The 22,309-nt window shown below is 42.3% G+C and overlaps 1 protein-coding gene across 1 annotated transcript in view; it reads right to left on the bottom strand.

Moving 5' to 3' along the window:
* Window positions 1-22,309, bottom strand: part of FBXL7 (F-box and leucine rich repeat protein 7) — a 375,455-nt gene that overhangs the window by 278,631 nt on the left and 74,515 nt on the right. Inside the window, exon 2 of the mRNA XM_047730618.1 lies at window positions 2,066-2,155. Coding sequence (XP_047586574.1) covers window positions 2,066-2,155 — 90 coding nt within the window. The remainder of the gene's footprint in view (window positions 1-2,065; window positions 2,156-22,309) is intronic.

The raw sequence follows: 22,309 nt of genomic DNA, 5'->3' as shown, positions 1-22,309 counted from the left end.
CAATTTTATGGAAACATCACCCACGCCTAATTTATTCAAAAATATTTCTTACTTCTACTGATTAAAAAACAGTAGAAAAATGGATTCATACATAAAACAGTAAAAAAAAATACAACCTTAATTTTGCAGATACACACACACAAAATGGATAGCATCTTCCATAGAGATGGGGTTTTTCCATTTAAGAGCTGGAAGAAACATTCCCTATTAATTTAGCCCAGTTGCTAAAATTTCTGTTTCACATGAAAACATATTTTCTCATTTTTCTCTCCTGAGTTTACCCTCAGAATGGTAGGAAATGCATTGTGACAAAAATGTATAAAACATTGGCTGAGCCCTACATCAAAAGAATTTTCCTAAGGAAAAGGCAGAATAAGATGAAAATTTGAAATCCCTATAGAGGGTTAATTTTTTTTTCTTGAAGCATAAAAAGAAGACATTTTTCACGCATGAAGTCCCGCAGTCCCTTCCCCCAACCCTTGCAACAGAGCCCATACAGTTTCATAATCTCTGTTTTTGAAAAAGAGAAAACAATAATATGAACATTTCAATCTGGAGAGGGAAACACAGAGATATTATCTCACAAACTTTTAACTTCTGATTTTCACAGCCACTCCAATTAGCCAAACTATGACTATAACAAGAGTGACTAAAATCATGGTAGAAAGAAGTGATTATCTTACAAAACAAAGATTTCTGATTAGAGAGAACTGTAAGTCAATACGTTATGTTGAAGTGATTTCTACTTGGGCTCCTAAGAATGGAGGCCTCAAAAACAAATGTCTAGAGTCAATTTACCTGACTTGCATGTTACCTTAACTGCATTTCAAGAATGACCTAGTGGTCTGATTGAATTAACAGGCAGAAAATTCAAACTGGATTTCTATCCGGTGGTTTGCAGCCCTGAGGAGAACAACCCGATCTGTCTGCCTTAAAACGCTAGTGAAACAACCCTAAGGCATTAAACATCAGGGAATATAATCCCATGATAAAAGCTCTTCATCCATCAGTCCGTTTGAGACACATCAAGTCTAAGAATACCCAAAGAGAAGACATGGTCAACCCCCATCATTCACGCACACACGGTCACGCAGATCAAGAACAACCAAACACTGAGACCAACCCCAGGTCATGGGGTTACTCTTCCCAATACTGCAAGCAGCTTAAAGTGAGCCTCAAGACAGAGTGTAGACATGAACCTCTGCACACCCTGCACATTTGAAGAAAGCAGGCTCTACACATGGTCACCTCACCTTGGGTCTTCTATTATAAGCAGCATTGATGTCTTACACCAGATCTGCATTCAACCATTAATTTAGAAGGAGCTCTTCTTCAGAAAAGAACTCGCTTAATTGTGTTTAACATTAAAATAAAAACAACTAATTCCATCATTGAGTCAGCTTTCCACTAAATAACTACCACAGAAACAGTGATCCCCGCACGCAAACAAGTAATAACACAAATGTTTCTGCACCATGCAGAGCAATTAATTCCAACAAGTGTTATGACATAGAGTGAAAATCTGTATCAAGACCATCAATGGAGCCGGTCTTTGCCCTGAGAGGCAGGACTTTCCACGTATTCTTTAAATAATCAAACAAACCTCTTTTCCCCCTCCACATAATGGTTAATTCAAGATCTACAAATCACATGATTGTGACCCTCCCATTGTCCGTATCTTGAATTCCAAGTGGGCCTATTTTGAAAGTTCTTGCAGGAACTTGCCACTACAACATGGGAATTTTATAATCAAAATGTTTTCCACACTGAGAAACAAGACAGATAACATCATGAAGGCTCCCCAGACATCAGCCTATTATATTTTCACAAAATAACAGCATTTGCCATAGAATTGAGGCACTTGACTGCTATCGAAACTCCTTCATCAGTCGGCAACAACACAGCAACAAAAAAGCAACTCGGGAAACCCTTTGCCTTCTCATTTTTAAGAATCTCATATGCTCCCACTCAGTAGAACAGAACTGAGACTCACATTTTATTTGTCTTCCAAAAATAGCCTGCACTGTGAACACAGGGAGAGAGATAATGAAGACCAGATGCCTACCTTCACTGGTAGCCACATTCTTCTGGGCTTGGGTCGGCGTGTGATCTGTACTTGAACTCACGTCGGATGAGATGCTTGAGCTGCCTTTGCCTAGAGAAAACAGGAATGAGCAGCTTTTGAGTTTTGTAACTTCAGAAATGGACCATGCCATCCACTCTGTCCCATACCAAGCCATATCGCTTGTTTCCAAGAAAGGAGCCATAATACCAAGAAGGGAGTTTATTAGGTTTCTTGCCTCTTGCATTAAATATCTGACCCATATGAGTGGAACCAAAGCCCTATTACAGTACAGCTCGACTATAAACTCAGACAAGATTATAAAACATGTGATAACGTAATCTCATTTTGGCATATGTGTGAATAAGAAAGGACATGTGGGAAACTCATCTACAGTATTAATTTTTTATTTGCAACTATAAACTATCCATTTCCCAGTAGAGGACAAAAGCACATCTAAGAATGAGCACTATCCAAATAGTAAGAACCTGCTGGCTCCAAACAGTTTTATCACCTTAAAAACCAAATTCCCTGTTTTAATAGGTTCTCCTTTAAAAAACAAACAAACAAAAAATGCTTACATATCTAATGCAGTAGTTATCAAGCAGGATGTTTTTCCCTCGAGGGGACATTTGGCAAAGTCTGGTGCCATTTTCAGTTGTCACAACTGGGGAAGGGATGCTACTGGCACCTAGTAGGTAGAGGTCAGCGATTCTGCCAAACACCTTACAACACACAGAACAGCTCCCACAAGAAAGAATTCTCCAGCACAAAACATCAGTCATGCCGAGGTTGAAAAACCCTGGTGTAAATAATCTTACTTCAGCTGAGAGCTGAGTTTCTACTCTTCTTCCTTTTACTATGAAGATAGACACTAACGTCACTAAACATTCTCAAAGTGTCATACAGAAGATGACAAATATGAACCATACTCACTACCTAGTGAGGGAAGGGTCAGTGACTGCAGTGAGCAGATTCAATGTCCCCCCACCCCAACCCCTCAATTCATCTTAAAACCTAACCACCAGGGGGATGGTTTTAGGAGGTAGAACCTTTGGGAGGGGATTAAAGCATAAGGATGGAGACTTCACAAATGGGATTAGTGCTCTAACAGAAGAGGCCTCTGAGAGCTCCCTGGTCCCTTCCATCATGTAAACACATACAAAAAAGACAGCCACCCGTAGACCAAGAAGCAAGCTCTCCCCAGACACCTTGCTCTTGGAATTTTCAGTCTCCAGAACTGTAAGAATTAGATTTCTGTTGTTATATGCCACTAGTCTGTGGTATTTTTTTTTGTAGCCACTTCAACAGTCTAAGCTGATGCCCATGTCTTTGATAATCTCTTCCTTCAAGTGTAGGCAGAACCTGTAACTTGCCTGTAAGCAAGAGAATATGGCAAGGGTGAAGGGGTTTGGCAGAAGCAATTAATTTCCTAATGAGGTAACTTTCATCAAAAGGGAGGTTACCCTGGGTGGGCCTGGCCTAAATAGGTGAGCTCTCTCCAAGAGTCTAGAGAAGAGACCCTGGTTACTGGATCTGAAGAAGCAAGCCACTTTGAGTTCTGCTGCTGGGAGGAAATGAATTTGGCCAACAGCCCGGTGAGCGTGGAAGAGGACTCACCGAAGTCTCAGATGAGAGCCGGCCCTGGCCAGTGTCTTGATCACAACAACTCTGTGAGACCAGAACAAAACTCCCAGCTGATCCAGGCCCAGAATTCTGACCCCGAAAACTGCAAGGTAGTAAATGTACCTTGGCTCAGTGAGTTAAAGCCTCTGCCTTGGACTCAGGTCGTGATCCCAGGGTCTTGGGATCGAGCCCCGCATCGTGCTCTCTGCTAGGCAGGGAGCCTGTTTCCCCCCTCTCTCTCTCTGCCTGCCTCTCTGCCTACTTGTGAGCTCTATCAAATAAATAAATAAATAAATAAATAAATAAAATCTTTAAAAAAATAAAAAATAAAAAATAAATGTATCTTGCAGTAAGCTATTGTTAAGTTTGTGGTCCTTGTCATGTGACAAGAGAAAACTAATATAATGATCACTCAATTCTATCACAAATGAGTTCTTATTGCTTCACATGGTATGATCGGGACTCTTACGTGTGGCTGAGAAACACATTCCCAGTAGTGTTCCCTGTGTAGTGGCACACACCCCAGTTTGGGGGAGTAAGCCTACGTCAAAATACAGAGCTGAAAAGCACAGATGAGCTTCGCTTGAAGAGCTTCTGGGATTTGTTTGTCAATGTTGGGAATAACGGAGCACACCAAGGTCGTGGGTGATACCACCTGAGCAGGAATCTCAAAGGCCATTCTCTCCCTTTACCACTGTCCATGGCTCACAGTGACTTTTGGCTCTGAGACAAGGCTGTTATTTCTGTTGTCCCTTCCCATTGCACATCCTCCTCCCTGAGAGTTAGCCAAGATGACGCAGCAACTCTTCATTGGTTTGTGCTAGCCCATTCTGTGGCCTGGCCGTGGTTGTCATCCATCTGCCGTGGTTCACCTTCGGACAGGGTGGACATATTAGACCAGGTATGTAGTTAGAAGTATGTCAGTGTGGTCTCTAACCTCAGTCTGCTGCTCCCTTGTTTTTGACCTTGGACACTCCCTTCTTCTCCAGGAGGCTCAGTGTCCACATGTGGCAGGAGAGAAGGTTGGACTGAGTGATTCCCAGTGGCTCAAATTGTCTATGAATCTATGAGTCCATCACAGTACTCCTCAAACCTAAGTAATGCCAATACTCCCTTTAATATGGCAAAAAGCATTGCCGTTCACCACCAATGTAGACTTCAATTATTTTTAGTATACCGTTATTTAGTGATGCACAAATGGAAATCTAAAAATAAACTCCATATGCTTTAACTCTGATTCAACAATAAGACCAAAACAAAGTAATGAATTAAACACAAAAACAAGAAAGTCCATAAAATTCAAATTAACAGCATTAATTTAATGTGGCAGATGATGTTATTTTGCAGAGAGATTAAATTGCCTTACAAAATGTAAATATAGAACTTGCTGCTAAAGCCAATATTCTCTTGGTTTGGGCATACCCATACTACCCACCCCCCCCACAGTGAGGGCTTGGCCTGCCCACCATTTTCCTCCATTCAAACTCAGGAGTCCTTCCTCCCAGAACACGATGACACACCACTGGGCCTTCAGTCTGACTGTTTCACTCACGATCTTTAAGTCTGCTCCCCCTTTATTCCTTATTGGCCCATAAGCATCAAAGTAGAATTCTTGCCTTAAAAGACAGATGTAAACGTGGACAATGAAATCTTGTGGCAGGACTCACGAAGAAAGGGGAACCAGTATATAATGATTTATTGTTTTTATGATTGTCATCAAAACGAAAGCACAAAGTGAAACAAATTCCAGAGGAAATACTCAGACAGGTCTAAAAACAGAATGCAGACCCCCTCAGGGGACCACAAACTCCAATTTAAGAAATGCTGGTCCATGAAGAAAGGGAAGAAGATTAAAAAAAATAATAATAAAAAAATTAAAAATATATATATATATATAAAATCAATGACATTTATAATAACAGCTGTGTATGCTGTGCCATGTAGTCTAGTAAATACTTTAACTGTTCACCACATAGTCCATGTGCCCTGTGGCTATGTTCTGCAATCACTTTTCCATTACTGCCTTCCCCCCCAAGGAAACTTTCTGGACTTTTTTCTTAATTATCGTCCAAGAGAAATTGTAATTTAGCCAATATACTGTCTAACTGTTACAAGCTCTGTGTAGATCTCTGGTTTTTACATAAAAAGGAGTCCTCACCTCCCCCCCCACCCATTTAAGAAGCAATTTTTGTCCCTTTGAGAACATGGGCTTTTGATAGCACAACACTGAGTATTTAACAAATTAACTAATTAAGGAAAGCAAGGTAATAGAGAAATACCATCCACTCTCGTTACTCATGGTAGTTGTGTTCTACAAAGTCACCACGAACCATGAGCCAACGTGGAGCGCTGCGTGTGGCTCCATCTCACGGCCCGGCAGTCATGACCCAAGCCATAGCTGAGCCATCCAGTCACCCCTTGTCTCTTCATTTTATTTTTTTTTTTTAAGATTTATTTATTTGACAGACAGAGATCACAAGCAGGCAGAGAGGCAGGCAGAGAGAGAGGAGGAAGCAGACTCCCCGCTGAGCAGAGAGCCTGATGTGGGGCTTGATCCCAGGACTCTGGGATCATGACTTGAGCCGAAGGCAGAGGCTTTAACCCACTGAGCCATCCAGTCACCCCTTGTCTCTTCATTTTAAACCTGCAAAACTAAGTTTCTTCTCTCTTCTCCTTCCCAGTGCCCAGGCTGATTTTGTAAATGCGGGTATTTAAAACAAGACAGTCAGACATTCCATTGTGATTTATTGATAATGTGAGGAAGGTAAAGGGTGAAATAGAAAGACTGATCAATACATGACAAGAAAATGAACCAATGGGTCCTATGATCTTCAACATTCTTAAGAGTCCAAGAAATTACTTGCAAAATTGATCCCTTATATAACTTCCAGATTATATGCATTGAATTCATTCCTGTGGGTTTCAGCCACAGACTTTTGATATGAAATCCACAAACAAGCACGTGAGCCGAGTGGGGGCCTCAGCCCGTTACATTTCCGGTTCCTTGCCGTACCTTGTTTTCAAGCCGCTGTTGGCACACCATGACAGCCTGGTTTAATCAAATGAAAGAGAATTTTTTTCAATATCTTAGAATTAGATCACGGGAGTGGTGGGTCATATTTGTGTGTTGAATTCACTGTTATCTTCCTGATTGTTATCTTGAGATAATTTCTTACCTTCTTTGATCCACAGTTCAAGTGTCTCTACATAAAGAATAATATTAGTTATCTCAAAGCATGATCTGGCTTAATCCCCAAACCAGGTGCACACTGGGTTTTGAAAAGAAACTGATATTGTGAAAGCCTATTAGCTCTTTCAGGCTAAAGTGGAGAGGGGGATTTAGCAAAGGAATTCTCCAGAATCAGAGACCCTGAAGCAGAGGGAAATGAGGGATCAAATCCTAAACACTCTGCTTTCTTTTGTTGTGAGCAAAAATCAGTAGATGGTGCCTTTTGTGTTTGCGTCTCCCCTAGAGAAGACCGGAACAGGAGCTGAAAAGGTTGAGAGGAAAACAGGAAAGGAAACAGAAGGGGAACCCTCAGCCCCGATGCTCTTTTTATTTCAAGCCATGTAATGCCCTAACTGGTGTTGTCCTTACGCCAGTTTCTCAAAGCGCCTAGCAAGTGATCTCAGGGCCACTGAGCAGGGTACACACATCTGTAATGCACTGAAAGTCCGGGGCAGTGCTGGAAAATAGATAGCTAAGTGAGCACCTGCTTCGTGCCCCGGCGACCGTGCGCTGGTCCCTTCCGCTAAGCAACTGCCATTCTTACAGGTTCAGGTTCAGCCTAAGAAAAGCCAATGACTCATTTCGGCATTTGCCTTATTGCTGAGAGATGCACTCCCCACCCAAACCCAAGACCCGATTCAGAGTGGTGGTGCTTTTTAATTATATTTAAAATACGTATAACATAAATTTGCCAGAACATTTGACTGGTTTTCAGTGTACAATGGAGTGGGATTATTTACATTCACAATGTTGTACAACCATCACTCCTATTTCCAAAATTTTTCATTACCTGACACAGAAATCCTGTATCCGTTAAGCAATAACTCGCCATCCCTTTCTCCTCCAGCCACTAGTAACTTCTGGTCTGCTCTCTGTCCCTGTGAATTAGCCTATTCTAGATACAGCCCCTAAGTGGAATAAGACAATAGTTGTCTTTTTGTGTCTGGCTTATTTAACTTTTTCTCTTTCTTTAGGATTTTATTTACATATTTGAGAAGGGGGAGAGAGGGGGGGGGGGAACGAACAAGCAGTGGGGAGGGACAGAGGGAGAGGAAGCAGCAGACTCCCCGCGGAGCAGAGAGCGTGATTCGGGGCTCGATCCCAGGACCTGGAGATCATGACCTGAGCTGAAGGCAGATGCTTAACCCACTGAGCCATACAGATGCTTATTTCACTTTTTCAAGGTCCCTTCAGATCAGTACCTCATTCCTTTTTTTACAGTCGAATAATACCTCGTCGTATATATACACCATGTTCTGTTTCTTCATTTCTCTACTGAGGAACTTCTGGCTGTTGCTGGCTCTTCTTCTGGCCGTTGTGGGGATGGCTACAATGACAGGGCGCTGGCTTTGATTGCTTGTGGTTTTTAACTTTCAGACTTCTGGTGCATGTTGTTTCCAGCCGAAATCAGATCCTGAGTGCTGTGGCTGCAGCAGGCGAACAGAGTACACAGAGTTCTTCCAGGGGAGAAAAACGGGACAAGCCCACCGCTGAGTCAGCAGCTCCTCGAGAACCAACGGCAGCCCGGCCACAGCCCCCAGGAACGGAATGTCAAGCTAGGATGGCGGGAGTGTTGAGTTACCTCCAAACAGGGCTTGATGGCCGCTGCTGCCGGTATTGGCGAATCTAGAACTGAAAACCATCACAGGGCACGGATGCTAGCCGAGCAGACATCGGGCTTTGGGATCCAAACACACACCTGCTGGCCCCAGCTCTGCACTTGGAAGGCTGCGAGGCTCTGACTGCACACTTGGGGGCTTCCTCCTCCTCCCGACATGGGGGTTGTGCATGTTCTCTCTAAGAAAGACAAGAGCTTTTGCCTCCTGTAAGACAGTATGGGGGGGCAGGGAGGAGAGGGGTGTCCCACTCCCAAATCACAGAAGCAAAACCATGATGTGTGAAATGCAAGCCCAGGGCTTAACCCCACATGACCCCGAAGGATAGCTAATCATTTAAGTACCGTTAGCTTCGAAGCCAGAGGGTAAACAGAGAAGAATCAAATAGAAATAATTTAAGTTGATCAGCAAAACTTCTTGGGGGAAGAAAGCATACTGAGACAAAAATCTCAGTTAAAACCCTTCTCTTCTGCATGCCTCCTGGATGCTGTGATAAAGAAAAAGAAAAAAAGGGGCATGACTTTGACAAATCCACGGAAGGTAGCAGATGGCCGCAAGTGGGCCCACTGCGTGGTGTATGGCGCTGGAGGGCATGGAGCCTGTGGTCCGGCTGCTCACACCTGAATCTTGGCTCCACCCATGGGAGAGCCCCAGGCCTCGCCTTATTTTCGAGTAGCAGTTACTGCATCTTAAAATTGGGCAGTGCTGAGTGGACATTCGCAGAGCAGCCGAGAGGAAGGAAATGATGTAAGGCAATTGCTTACATATAAAGATTGCCCCCAAATTGCATAAATATATAAAATATATTAATAAATGCTAGGTCTTATTAATCATCTTCCCAATCAATATCCCAACCAATCACTCAGTTTAATTCAACAACTACATGTGAAACTGACTGCACGCAAAAGATATGATTAGCTTTAGAAAAAGCAAGACAGGGCATATTGGGTTGGGGAGATAGACCACAGACACATGACTAGAATCGAACAGAAATGCAGTATGGTTCTGTTTCTAAATCAGATCAGTGAGCGGCATCCCCAAATACTATCCAATTCACAAAGTTTCATTGCTGTTTAATGGGACTGCCTTTTTTTTTTTTTTAACATATCATGACATTAAAGATATGTAGCTTGATTGAAATCAACCCTGTCTGTCTTCTCCACTGGATGCTCAGCTCCATGAGGACAGGCCTCTGTACCCGGCTGGTTCACTGCTGTGACCCCCAAAGCAAGCACTGTGCTTGGCATATTGTAGACACTCAGTCCGTATGTGTTACATGAGTTGGCACATGAGGTCCTGACTGAGCGAATAGCCTGGAAATTCTCATCTCCCTTCCCTTCTCTTCCCTTTCTTCCTTTCCTTTCCCTTTTCCTCTTCTCCTCTCCTCCTCTCCCCTTTTTCTTCCTTTTCCTTTTCCTTTTCCTTTTCCTTTTCCTTTTCCTTTTCCTTTTTCTTTTCCTTTTTCTTTTTCTTTTTCTTTTTCTTTTCAAGTAGGCTCCACACCCAACATGGACTCCAAAGCAGGGCTTAAACTCAAAGCCCTGACCTCAAGACAGGAGCCGAGATCAACAGTCAGACACTTAACCGACTAAGCCACCCAGGCACCCCTGGAAATTTATTTCTGACAGAATAACCTGGCCCTGAAATGTTTTCTAATAAGCATCATCCTTTCCTTACAGATACCACTCAAATCCATGTTAACCCAAGGGAGTTTTTACATAATGGCTCCATGTTGAGCATGCAAAATTCATACAGATTCCCAGTGATGACACAGAATACAGTACTCTGTACTAGCTTTCTAGGCATGCCTTCACAAATGACCACTAACTAGGTGGCTTAAAATAGAAATGTACAGTCTCACAGTCTTGGAAGCTAAAGGTCTGAAATCCAAGGGTTCAATCAATTCTCTGAGAGGGAGAATCTCTCCCATGCGCCTCTCCTAGCTTCTGGTGGTTGCCAGCAGCCCATGGCATTCCTCAGTTTGTGGCAACAGAACTCCCACCTCTGCCTCGATCATCATGTGGCCATCTTCGCTCCAGGTGTCTCTGCGTCCCTTTCTCATAAAGACACCAGCTCAAAGGATTAAGGACCCACTCTACTTCAGTGTGCCCTCATGTTAACTAAGGACATCTGCAATGACTCTATTTCCAACTAAGGTCACATTCTGATGCTCCAGGAAGTTTATGGAAGAGTTGGGGGCAGGGTTAGGGGGTCACTTTCCAACCCAGTAGCTATTCCAACACCATTTTCTGCAGAATTAAGCAGAAAGCAGAAATCCACCCCCCCCCACGAGTCTATCATACAAGCCCTTAGGCCAGTCTTACTGCATGTGAGTGGAAAAGATTAGCACATAAGACTGAATGCTTCACGGAATGCACGAAGTCCTAAAAGAGTCTCCCAGCTTGTGAAAAAGCAAGCACTTAGCACTCCATCACAGGTAGTTTTAGGTCGAAAAGGCCGGGCAGTATTTCACTAAAGGCCACCACGGCAGAGCCTGCCTTGGAGCCTCACAGCTACCTACGGGCCTTCAGGGAATTGCACAAGAGTTAACACAGATGTCACAGAGACAGATGCTGTTGCTGCTGACAGATGGTGCCTCACAGCTGGGTTTCCGAGCCGCATAACGAGAAGATAACACCATGGACAGGCGAAAGTGTATGTGCACCAGCACAAGAATTTTCATTGTACTCTAAGTCATACAAAAGACATTTTTATACCAATGGCAACATCCCTGTAATTTGTACCAGCGATTTTTCTCCAACGTTCAGAAGGGCTGCTGTGGTCCAAAGACCATGAGAAGACCGTGCCTCGTTTAATGTGACACACAAGGAAAGATGAGAGTTCTTTTTGAAGTTCACTGCTGTTGCAACACGGTCTGGAAACGGTTTCACAGCTATGTGTTAATTTCCTGGCATCAAGAGCCTCTGGTGCCAATAAATTCATACCTGCCTCTTCGGATTCCCTCATTCACTCACTCGCTCATTCAACATGCCAGGTGCCAGACCCCGTCTTAGACACAATTCCGTGATCAAGACATCTTGTTGGCAAAGGCCACTTTCCTGCAGGATCTTAAAGGCAGGGAAAGAGTAAACACCAACTCCACCTTTTAACAGAGAGTCTAGGGAAGGGACAGGAAGCAATATCCTTTGAGTCTTTGTGGCTTTCTGTGGCTCAACCCATCAAAAATCAGTCATGGCTGTTTATATCTTATGGCCACTCTGATTTCAGAATTTTTAGACAAAGCATATTTATATGTTTTTACCTTAATTATCACTGATGATCAATGTAAATTAGTGGAAATTCTGAATAATAAATTCTTAAAAGTCATTGATTCTCCTCCTTTCGTACAGAAGCAGTAAATCAACAACAATGAAAGGGGGGAAAAGCTGTATATTTCAGAACTTAATCTTATTTAATATACAACAATCTTAGGATCTTATTATGTTCCCCATTCTACCTTGGGCAAAATTCTATTATCAGAGTTCTGGGTGGGGGCGGCACCGGGTGACTCAGTTAAGTGTCTGTCTTGATCAGGTCATGATCTCAGGGTCCTCAGATGGAGCCCCATGTAAGGCTCCCTGCTCGGCAGGGAGTCTGCTTCCCCCCACCCCTGCTCATGGGTGCATGTGCACATGCTCTCTCTGTCTCTCAAAAAAATAAATAAAATCTTTAAAAAAAAAAATTCTGTATAAGAGAATCAAAAAAGATTCAAACATTTTGCCTTGATAAAGAAGATGATAACCACAGAAGACATAGGTGCCCGATACTGTTGAGAAAGCACTTAAATAAGGAAACTGGAATTCACAGCTCAGATCTACATTCGCTCCCTGACTAGCCAGGAGACCCTGAGTAGCTACTCAGGACTTCTCAGCAAACACCTTGACACCTCTGACTGGGGGAGAGGGAAACTGGAGAAGGTCATACTCAAGTTTTTAACTGCCACATTCTCTACGTCCTCCAGATTCAAAAAGTAACCAACTCCATAGCAAATCTGCTTACAACCATAACCTGAGAGTCAAAAAGACCTAAAAATTAGTTAAAAATTTAATGATGGAGTTGTTGGCCCACTTTCTCTTTCCTCTACTGAATTGAAATTATATATAATTGTATATAAATGTGTATGTGTGTGGTGTGTATACAAGGAAAAAATATATATACACACATATATACAAATATATAAATATACACATTCTTACATTTATGTCTCCAAATCACAGCTATATTATTTCACTGCTGTGTCTTCTCGTAGACTGTGTTACCTCTGACCTTGCCTGTCCAATGTAGTGATCTTAGTCCCCAAGTGAAAATCCCAAGTATACCATCTGCCAGGTTCCTTGAGAGTATAATTACCCTCCCCCTGCACCTTCTCCACTTCCCATGCCTTGGGAGAAGTTTTGCTTAGGCCCATGGTAGGAAACGATAATTCTATCTCATAGGAGTGGAGGTGTTTCTCCTTGCCAGAAGGCATCTCTGAGAAAGCATGAATGGCAACCACAGAGTATCTCACAGAAAGCCAGAACCCTTCTAAGTCCTGACTCAAAGGAAGGAGAGGCTCAAATGTACACTGAACGGTGTGATCACCCCACCCCTGAGCCCACTCCATCCCCGTGACTTGGTGGACCTGTCTCATGGTTGGGTGAGAGTAACTTCACTTCTAGCTCCAACACGGAGCTCTGCCCATCAACATAAACCAGCCCTTGCTGCACAGTGACTGACTGGGTCAAAGCCATTCAGCAGTAGGGACCAAGATGCTCTCTCCCTCTCTGGATATAACCTTAGCAGTTGTTAGCAGCCAGATTGTATTGAAAAGGAGAGTCCACCTGGGCATAAAGATGCACACAGCAAACCAAAAGACAGAAGTAAATCAGGTAAGGACATCACCAAGATATTACCAATTTAAAAGAGTCCTGACACCTGCCCAGGTCCTGGAACGTTGTTACATGGATCAGTAAGGGACAAAGAGGTCTGTCTGTCTGCTGCACCTAGTGGTGAACATTGGAACTGCAGAAGTTTTATGCTTAAAGCTGCAATTTGCAAACCAGGGAGGAAAAAAAAAATTCACCCTAAAGGTAAGATGCTTTTTTCCATGTGAAAGCAGCATTTTCTTAGTTTAGAGACTGACTCTATCTATGGCAGGCTGAATTAGTATAAAGTAGTAATTTTTACAATGATGAATTGTAATCTTTTAAATAAGCACAACCAAGCAAAATAAGCAGGAGTATACGTAGCCACATGATAAGCCTGATAAGGTTTCCAGACCAGGGAAATAGTTTAATTTGCTCTGGGCAATGAACAGAAGATTTGGTAGGTCTTTCTTTTAAAAACCTTAATTTGGCCTCCACCTATAATCTACGTTGTATTTTTCAAAGCTTTATATATCAACAAAAAAAATCACCCTCCCTAAATTTTGCTTTTAGAGCCCCTTTATCATATAAATTGCGGTCATAACCTAACTTGAGGTTTGCAGGGGCCAGTGAAGGGAAAGGTCTGGCTTCTATAAAATGAGATACATTAAGCAAAATAAATCTTTCCTGAAACTGAAATAGTTCTTGAATATAGCATCTTAGGAGCTATTCCCACCTTTCTTTTAAAAATATAATAGCTTTGCCTTTTGGCCAAGATAGATCTACCCAAGAGATACCTGCTGTTCCTTTCTTCATTCTCTTCCCTGATGTGCGGATGCGTGGCTGCTAGCCATAAACTTCCTAGAATTCTTCTCCCAAACTCTTCCAGCACAAAGTCATTGTTTCATCCGTGAAAGTGACGGGGCATTCTGACCATCCCATGTAGTCAGAACAAAGAATAAGGAGCAGGGATTTAAAGTTTCAAATTATGCATTAATCTCTTCCTCTATTCTAAGACTTCATTCACCTTTATGTAAGACTTACACTCATCCTAAAAGGCGAACTATATTTGATGAGTACATTTTGTGGAACCAAAATACAAATTCTGGGGTATGTTTATGCTATGAGTATGGTCATAAAGACTTTGTGGGAATGCAACTTACAGGGTTTTAACTCATTTAAATAAAACATAAGAATTTCAAGCATTTGTGTTGGTATTTTTTTCTCAATGTGATACTATCTAGGGAAATGTTTTCAGATGCATGATTTGGGATAGGCAGAATAATCTTGCCTGCCTCAAGGTTTATATATCTTTTATAAAAAAGAGATAGCATTAAATATTTTGGCCCCATTTTCCCTCCTGCCCTCACTACTCCTTCTTCCCCCATCTTTTCAAGATGTCACCAATGTAGATGCCAATTCTTGTACCGTGGGATCATGTCACCAGCCCAGCTTAAAACTCCCTAACAGTTTCCTATTGGGTTGTGGCTTAAGCCCCAACTCTCTGCTATGGCCCATGAGACTGTGTGTTGACCAGCCAGCTGACTGCCCTCCGCTCAGATCTCACCCCAAAGATCCCCAGAGAAGGTCTCTGTTGAGATCACTGCTATCCACACTGCCAAGTGCATGGAGATAGTCAATAAATATTTGTTCAATGAACTAAGTAATACTTACGTAAATATAGCCTTTGCCTTTTAGATTTATCTAAATTACAAAACTAGTAAGTTTTAAAAATACAAACCATCTTCAAGTACAGATTTTTTTTTTAAATCATATAGATCAATATGAGACAGACAATGAGTCTGGATATTGATCAGTGAAAGGAAATGTCACTTATATCCCTTTAAGTTCATAGAAAAACCACATAAAGTAGTTTATTGCCAAGTGGAAATCGAACAAGAGTTGGGAGAAAAATAAACTAATGAGAACAGATCAGAAAATAAATGAGTTGGAGGTAAAGAAGGAGAATGCTGGGTGACAAGCCCTAGCCCATCACTATCATATAAAGGTATACCGGTTAGGTTAGGATGTTACAGATAGAACAGAAATATCAATGGGACAGAATGGAAGCCCAGAGATAAATTCATACGTAAATGGTGAAAGCAGACATGTAACACACACACACACAAAAATCAGTGCAGAAAGGAAGAATTAATGACTAGGAAAGCTACGTATCTGTTTTTTAAAAATCCATATCCTCATCTACATCCTATTCAAAAATAAAGTATAACCGTCAAAATATACAATTTTAAAAAAAAAATAAGTAAATGCTTATCAAATTTGTGGAAGGCAGGAAGTCTACCAGCCTAAAGCTAACAGAAGAAAGTGCAAAGAAAATTATCAAGAGCTTCAACCATACAAAAGTTTTGAACTTCTCTACATCAAAAAGAAACAAACAGTAACATATGTTATTGAAGCCAAACTATACTTTAGTGCAAAATAAATCATAGGGGCAACTGTCTTTATTGTTTGAGGAACTTAGGGAATAACCCGAAAAGCACTAAGACTAACATACAAGTCAGGAAAGGACAACAAACAGGTGATTCTGCAGGGAAAAAACCACACATGGTATGGTAGAATTTGAAACGTAGTTTCACTCATGGATAGAAGCCAAGCAAAGTGTTTGTTTTAATGGGAATACCCATTGTACCCAGACAAGAATAAATAGATACAAGTACTTTAAAGTATCTGGCAACATGCACATCAAAAGCCATGATAGGGCTGAAGCCCTGTTATCTAGCAATTCCACTTGTTCTTGAATTAATACCAGAGTTTACCACTTCCTCACCCAATGTATTCTTGAATTTGTCTGTACAAGTAACCATATGCAAGTCAAGCAGCTGATCACGGTTGTTAAGAGGCAGGACAGGCTGCATGATTGGGGGGCGCCAGACCAAAATGATAATGTGTGACCCTCCTTAAAATGTGATTAGGAATTTCAAGAGGGCAACAGCAGAACATTAAACCAAACAGGGAACCCTTTGGAACACAGGGCTCTGTGTGACTACAAAGGTAGAAAATCCACGGAGCTGGCCCTATTAGGGTGTATTCTGTACCCAGACTGCTGGCAGGGTGGCGGGGGGGGGGTATTTTTTTCTCTCTCTCTCTTTTTTTTAAGATTTTATTTATTTGTCAGCGAGAAAGCAAGAGTGAGAGAGTGAGCACAAGCAGGGGGAGCAGCAGGCAGAAGGAGAAGCAGGCCCTCCGCTGAGCAGGGAGCTCCGATGTGGGACTCGATCCCAGGTCCCTGGGATCATGACCTGAGCTGAAGGCAGATACTTAACTGACTGAGCCAAGCTGGCGTACTGGGAAGGAGATTTCTTATTGTGGTTCATGCAGGCCTTGCCCTTCTGATCCTGCTTAGTGGGTGAAAGCCTTGGGATGGATTAGGGAGAGCACTGGATGTTAAGAGGAAGGGCCCTATTCTCTAGGGAAAGGGGAAAGGAGGTCACGGAGATGATACACCTGAGAACATACTGGTGGCAAAGCCTGGGCATTTACGAGGCAGCCCAAGCACTGTCCTCTCTTCATGGAACTTCGTTGTCATCCAGAGCAGAAGCCCAGTCTCTCTTCCTTACCCCCTGTGCTGAGAGAATTCAGATAGATGGCCCGACCAGCTTCGTTCACACCTCACACAGCCCTCTCCTGACATTGGATGAGAAAGGATATTAGGGGAGCCGTGGGGATGTCACTGGCCCTAAAGACGGGTTTCTTGGTGTCTCCCAAATCAAGGAAGGCTGTGGCTAAGGGACAGGAGACAATGGATAATGATCAAGTCTGCTTGTATGTCACTGAATAAAATCACCATACAAAAGGTGCTTCAGGGGGCGCCTGGGTGGCTCAGTGGGTTAAGCCGCTGCCTTCGGCTCAGGTCATGGTCTCGGAGTCCTGGGATCGAGCCCCGCATCAGGCTCTCTGCTCAGCAGGGAGCCTGCTTCCTCCTCTCTCTCTGCCTGCCTCTCTGCCTGCTTGTGATCTCTCTGTCAAATAAATAAATAAAATCTTAAAAAAAAAAAAGGTGCTTCAGAAATAACAATATATATCAAAATATGTATTTGAAAGTTGAAACTCATCTTCATCTTAATGCGGGGAACACATACTTAAAAATACAGAAGCGAAGAATTAGTAACTAATTCTGAATAATTAGTTGTCTATTTATTTATTTATTCATTCATTATTTTAAAAAAAAATTTAGATGGGGAGTGGGAGGGCAGAGGGAGTGGAAGAGGGAGAGAGAGAGAATCTCAAGCAGGCTCCACACCCAGTGTGGCGCCCGACGTGGCGCTCGATCTTACGACCCTGACGTCATGACCTGAGCCAAAATCAAGAGACAGGTGCTTCATCAACTGAGCCACCCAGGTGCCCCTGTTGTCTACTCAGAAACAAAACAGAGCAAATTCTCTCTGCACACACACACACACACACACACACACACAGATCTTCATACTGCACAAAATTAAATTCTACTATGATTGGTCCATCTGAAAACACCAGAATTTACTTTAAAATGTTTTTTCTTAGTTATTTCCAAAGCAAACCTCAACCCAGCTTCCGCACGAGCAGACAGCCCAATGTGACATGCTGTTGAGGCAACAGCCCTTCTTATTGCAGATGAGAGAGAGCACGTCCTTCTAACCCCAACATCGTACTCGGAGCAGACCTCACAGTGTCTCTGAGCCTCCATTTCATGCCTCTGTCAGGTGAGAAGCTTAGAACTGAGATGTTCCCCAACTCTCCGAGCAGCCCTCCCCGTACTGAGCACATTCTGCAATCTTGTTCCACCGCGTGAGGTAAGACCCATGGTACTCTCCTTTTTGTCCACAGAAGGAAGCTAAGGCATAGACTGTAACCTCCCTAATGCTTATAAAGAAAAGCACCAGGTACTAGACACCTCAGTCACCATATGACATCATTGCTTAGATTTTTTTTTTCTTTTAGAGAGCTTCATAGGGAAATGCCCAAATGCTAGAATCACTGCACTTGGATTTGAATTCTTTGTCACTTATCTCCCCTTTGATTTTGGAAAGATACTGAACTGTCTGTCTCAGTGTCCTTTTTATAAAATGGGGGTCTCAGAGCAGTGGGTTTCCTATGAATTAACACATGGAAAGCACCCAGTTTGATGGTTGGCACATAGTAAGCACTTGGCAAATATTACCTATTACTATTGTTCCCACTGTGGATTAATACAGTTGTACGATACTTCAAAATTAAGATCCTAGATCAGCACTTTAATCTAAACAATTTATCCTGGATTAATAATCAGATTAAAGAATTCTGACCTGGGGTCTCTTTCCTGCTGGTTCTTTTGTTGCTGGACTGGCCAATCTGGTCTGTGGGTAATTCCCCAAACTCACCATCTTGGGCCAGGTTCCCTCTTCCCAGTAGCTTAGAGTGATATCTCTTTCTCATGTAAATATGACTTTAACCATTGTCAGCTCTTCTGTGACTACCTTCTGTGGGTCTCAGGGACCCATCTCACTTGGAATGTTGGTACCAGTTACAATCATTTGGCACTTCAGATCACAATAATCATGCTTGACATTTATGGCTAATGGGAATATGCTAATTTGGGTTTATATACATCTTCTCTACTGCTTTGGCATTCCTAACCTCTTTTATGCCCTGGGATCACAGCCTCTCCCACACTGTAGCTAGCAAAGGACTATGCCGTGGAGCCTTCAAGAGAAGAAGCTCCCTGCTGATGGCAGTGGTCAATGAAATGGGAAAGGAAGATGAGAAAACCACAGTAGACTTCCTTTCCCCTACAGATGTACTTTGTCAATGGAAATGACAAGATTCTATCACAGTGTGCAGAGACCCACACAGGAGAATAACAAAGTAACCAACGTTAGCAAAAGAGACCGACACAGAGAATTCATGGAGAGACACAGCATTTCCATCATGACCCAAGAACTTTCCTAATATGCAAAGAAGGGCTGGTTCTGGCAATTTCATCAGCAGTCCCTAGAATACAGTGTGTCACGGGTACTGATTATTATAGAAAGGTCGATCTAAGATTCTAGAAACCTGAAATCTGGGACATGTCCCAGGCCACCTGTGAGTCTCTACTGTGGACCTGCCCCTTCTCTAGAATCAGTTTTCCTGGCTCCACAGCCTATCTTCAGCTTTATTATCCAAAGCAAAGCCCACAGGCACCCTGCACCATTCATTTCCAACCCCAGTGTGAGCTGGGAATAGCAATTCATGCTCCAGTTCTTATCCCTAAATTCCATGCATCAGGAATTTAGACTATCTGGTGAGTGGCTAAGGAGTCTGCCCATCCTTCAAGCAAAATCTACCTCCTTCACCAAGTAAGGAATTGAGACACTGTTTCAAAGCATAGTTATGTTTACTGGCCTAGACCGGCCAAGATCAGAATAGATACATGTCTAACCTTTTCAAATGTTTGCTTTTCAAATGCCTTGCCAAATTCTTGACCTCCTTGACCCAACACATGTCCTCTCTTCATATACAATGAAAAGCCTGGACAACCAAGGCATTAAGTCTCTTGTCAGCCACGTCTGCCTTGTGAGAATTTACTTTCATTCCATGGTATAGAGGTGGACGCCAGGCCCGTTATCTCATCAACTAATAAATACTTACTGTCTAATGCATATAGAACATAACATGAGCACCGGACAAAATAATGCAGCATAAGGGAAGAAGTGAGTAGACTGGATTTTTTTTTTTTTAAAGATTTTATTTATTTATTTGACAGAGAGAAATCACAAGTAGTCAGAGAGGCAGGCAGAGAGAGAGGAGGAAGCAGGCTCCCTGCTGAGCAGAAAGCCCGATGTGGGGCTCGAACCCAGGACCTGGGATCATGACCTGAGCCGAAGGCAGCGGCTTAACCCACTGAGCCACCCAGGCGCCCCTAGACTGGATTTTTAATATTCTGTTAAATTATAAGAAATTGCCATTTTTGGAGGTTTAAAAAAAAAAAGGTCAGGATCAACCATTTTACATGATTCAACCTAATGATAAACACTTCTTTGGGACTGCACTCCAAGGGTGGTAAGGAAGTCAGTAAACATCATCAGGTGTTACCCAAGAGAGCATAATCCCTTCTACTGAACACTTCTCACAGTGAGTTACCAGTGAACCCAGAGAAATAACATTCAGCACAAAGTGAGATGATCCACAAACCTCCAATAAAAAGGATGAAAAATATTTGTTATACTAATGAAGCAAATAAACCACCACCACCACCACGATGAAACCTGCACAATTTTATGTCCATCTCTTAGGCTGTTTAACGTCTTACCAAACTCTTGGGAAAATCAGCTTATTAAATTCTCATCTAAATCTTCGCACCAGAAAACTTAATGAGAATTCCACACCAAGCAGAGAAAGACGAAAGTCTCCTCATTTCCAAAGAAGAGGCAAGTGACAGAATCTGGAAGAAGCAAGGAAGGAGAAGGCCACGCCAGGGAACAAAATGGTAAGCAAATGTTTAGCAGCTGTATTCCAGCGCAGCTAGCTGGCCTTCAGTCTGTCGTTTTTCATTTTAAAGGCTCTAAAACTTCAAATCTGTTCAGGGACTATTGTTCTATAAGAAGAGTTTTATTGCCCATCCTTAAATACCTCCTAGGATCGGAGCAAGTCATAATCTTGCAGCAGCATAATGTGGCTGGTACTTCCCTTGCACTTGAATATGCATATTTTACCGTGGAATCTGTCGTTCATTAATGCTCTTTTTTTATTTCTTCATTTTAAAACAAAAACAACATTGTAGCTCTAGGCTAACATGTGAGGTAAGCATAGCATCAGTTGTAAACTTCCCCAAATAATGAAAATAATCTCACTAATAAAATTTCTTTTTGTTTTCTGTAGTTTGAGCTGAGCAAAATGTTAGGAGTAAAGTATCAGTTTCCAATCTATGTAGAAAACAACAACAACAAAAACAAACACTAAGGGTTTGAACTAGATGTGTAGACAAACATCCTCCTCTTTGTGAAGATCAAAGTTTCCAAATCGGTCACAGTTCCCCTTTATTCATAGGGAATTTGTTCTAAGTCCCCCAGCGGATGCTTGAAACTACACATAGTACCAAACCCTATACATATTGTTTTTTTCCCCAATACATAAATCCTTATGATAAAGTGTGATTTATTAGTTGGGCATAGTAAGAGATTAACAATAACTAACAAAATAAGCCGCTGTAATAAAAGTTATGTGAATGTGGTCTTTCTCTCACTCTCAAATTATCTTACTGGGCTGTACTTACCCTTCTCGTGAGCATGTGAGAAAAGATGCCTTTGTGATGAGATGATGTGAGCTCAATGATGTAGGCACTGTGACAGAGAATCAGACTACTGTGGACCTTCAGACAATTCATCAAAAGGAGGATCCTTTGCTTCTAGACCACCGGGTAACTGAAACTTCAGATAAGGAGGGAGTGCTGTACTTCCAAACACATTTAGGGGCCTAGGACACAGCATAACCACAAAGCTTTCATTTTAAATGGAGAAACTGAACTTACATGGGTCAATTGTATGGATTTCAGACATCCCAAACAAGGATGAAAAATATCTGATATGGCACCAGGCAGTAGACGGGGAACTTTATATAAATAATCCAATTGGACCTTCATGAGAACCTTATGAACCAAGCCTTATCATCTCCATTCTCAAGGTAAGAGAATTAGACCTCATGCACAGAAGTTGAGCTTCTCCAGGGTCACAGTGCACGTCTATCCTAGAGTAGAACCAGGCCCGTCTGATTCCAAAACTCTTCATTATTCTGTGCCAGCATAAATTAAGTGGGTAACCACCAAATTTGGAGGAGGAAAATATCAAATTGGACCAGAGGACAAACAGCAAGAATACCTAGGTTCCAGGCTAAGTTCTAGAATTTTCTGGGTAAGGGACTTACATTTTTCTGAGCCCCAAATTCCTCACAGTGCAGATACAGTAGGCACTCATGAGTA

The sequence above is a fragment of the Lutra lutra genome, chromosome 5 (assembly GCF_902655055.1).
Source record: "Lutra lutra chromosome 5, mLutLut1.2, whole genome shotgun sequence".
Lineage (NCBI taxonomy): Eukaryota > Metazoa > Chordata > Mammalia > Carnivora > Mustelidae > Lutra > Lutra lutra.
This window is presented reverse-complemented; position numbering and strand designations above follow the sequence as displayed.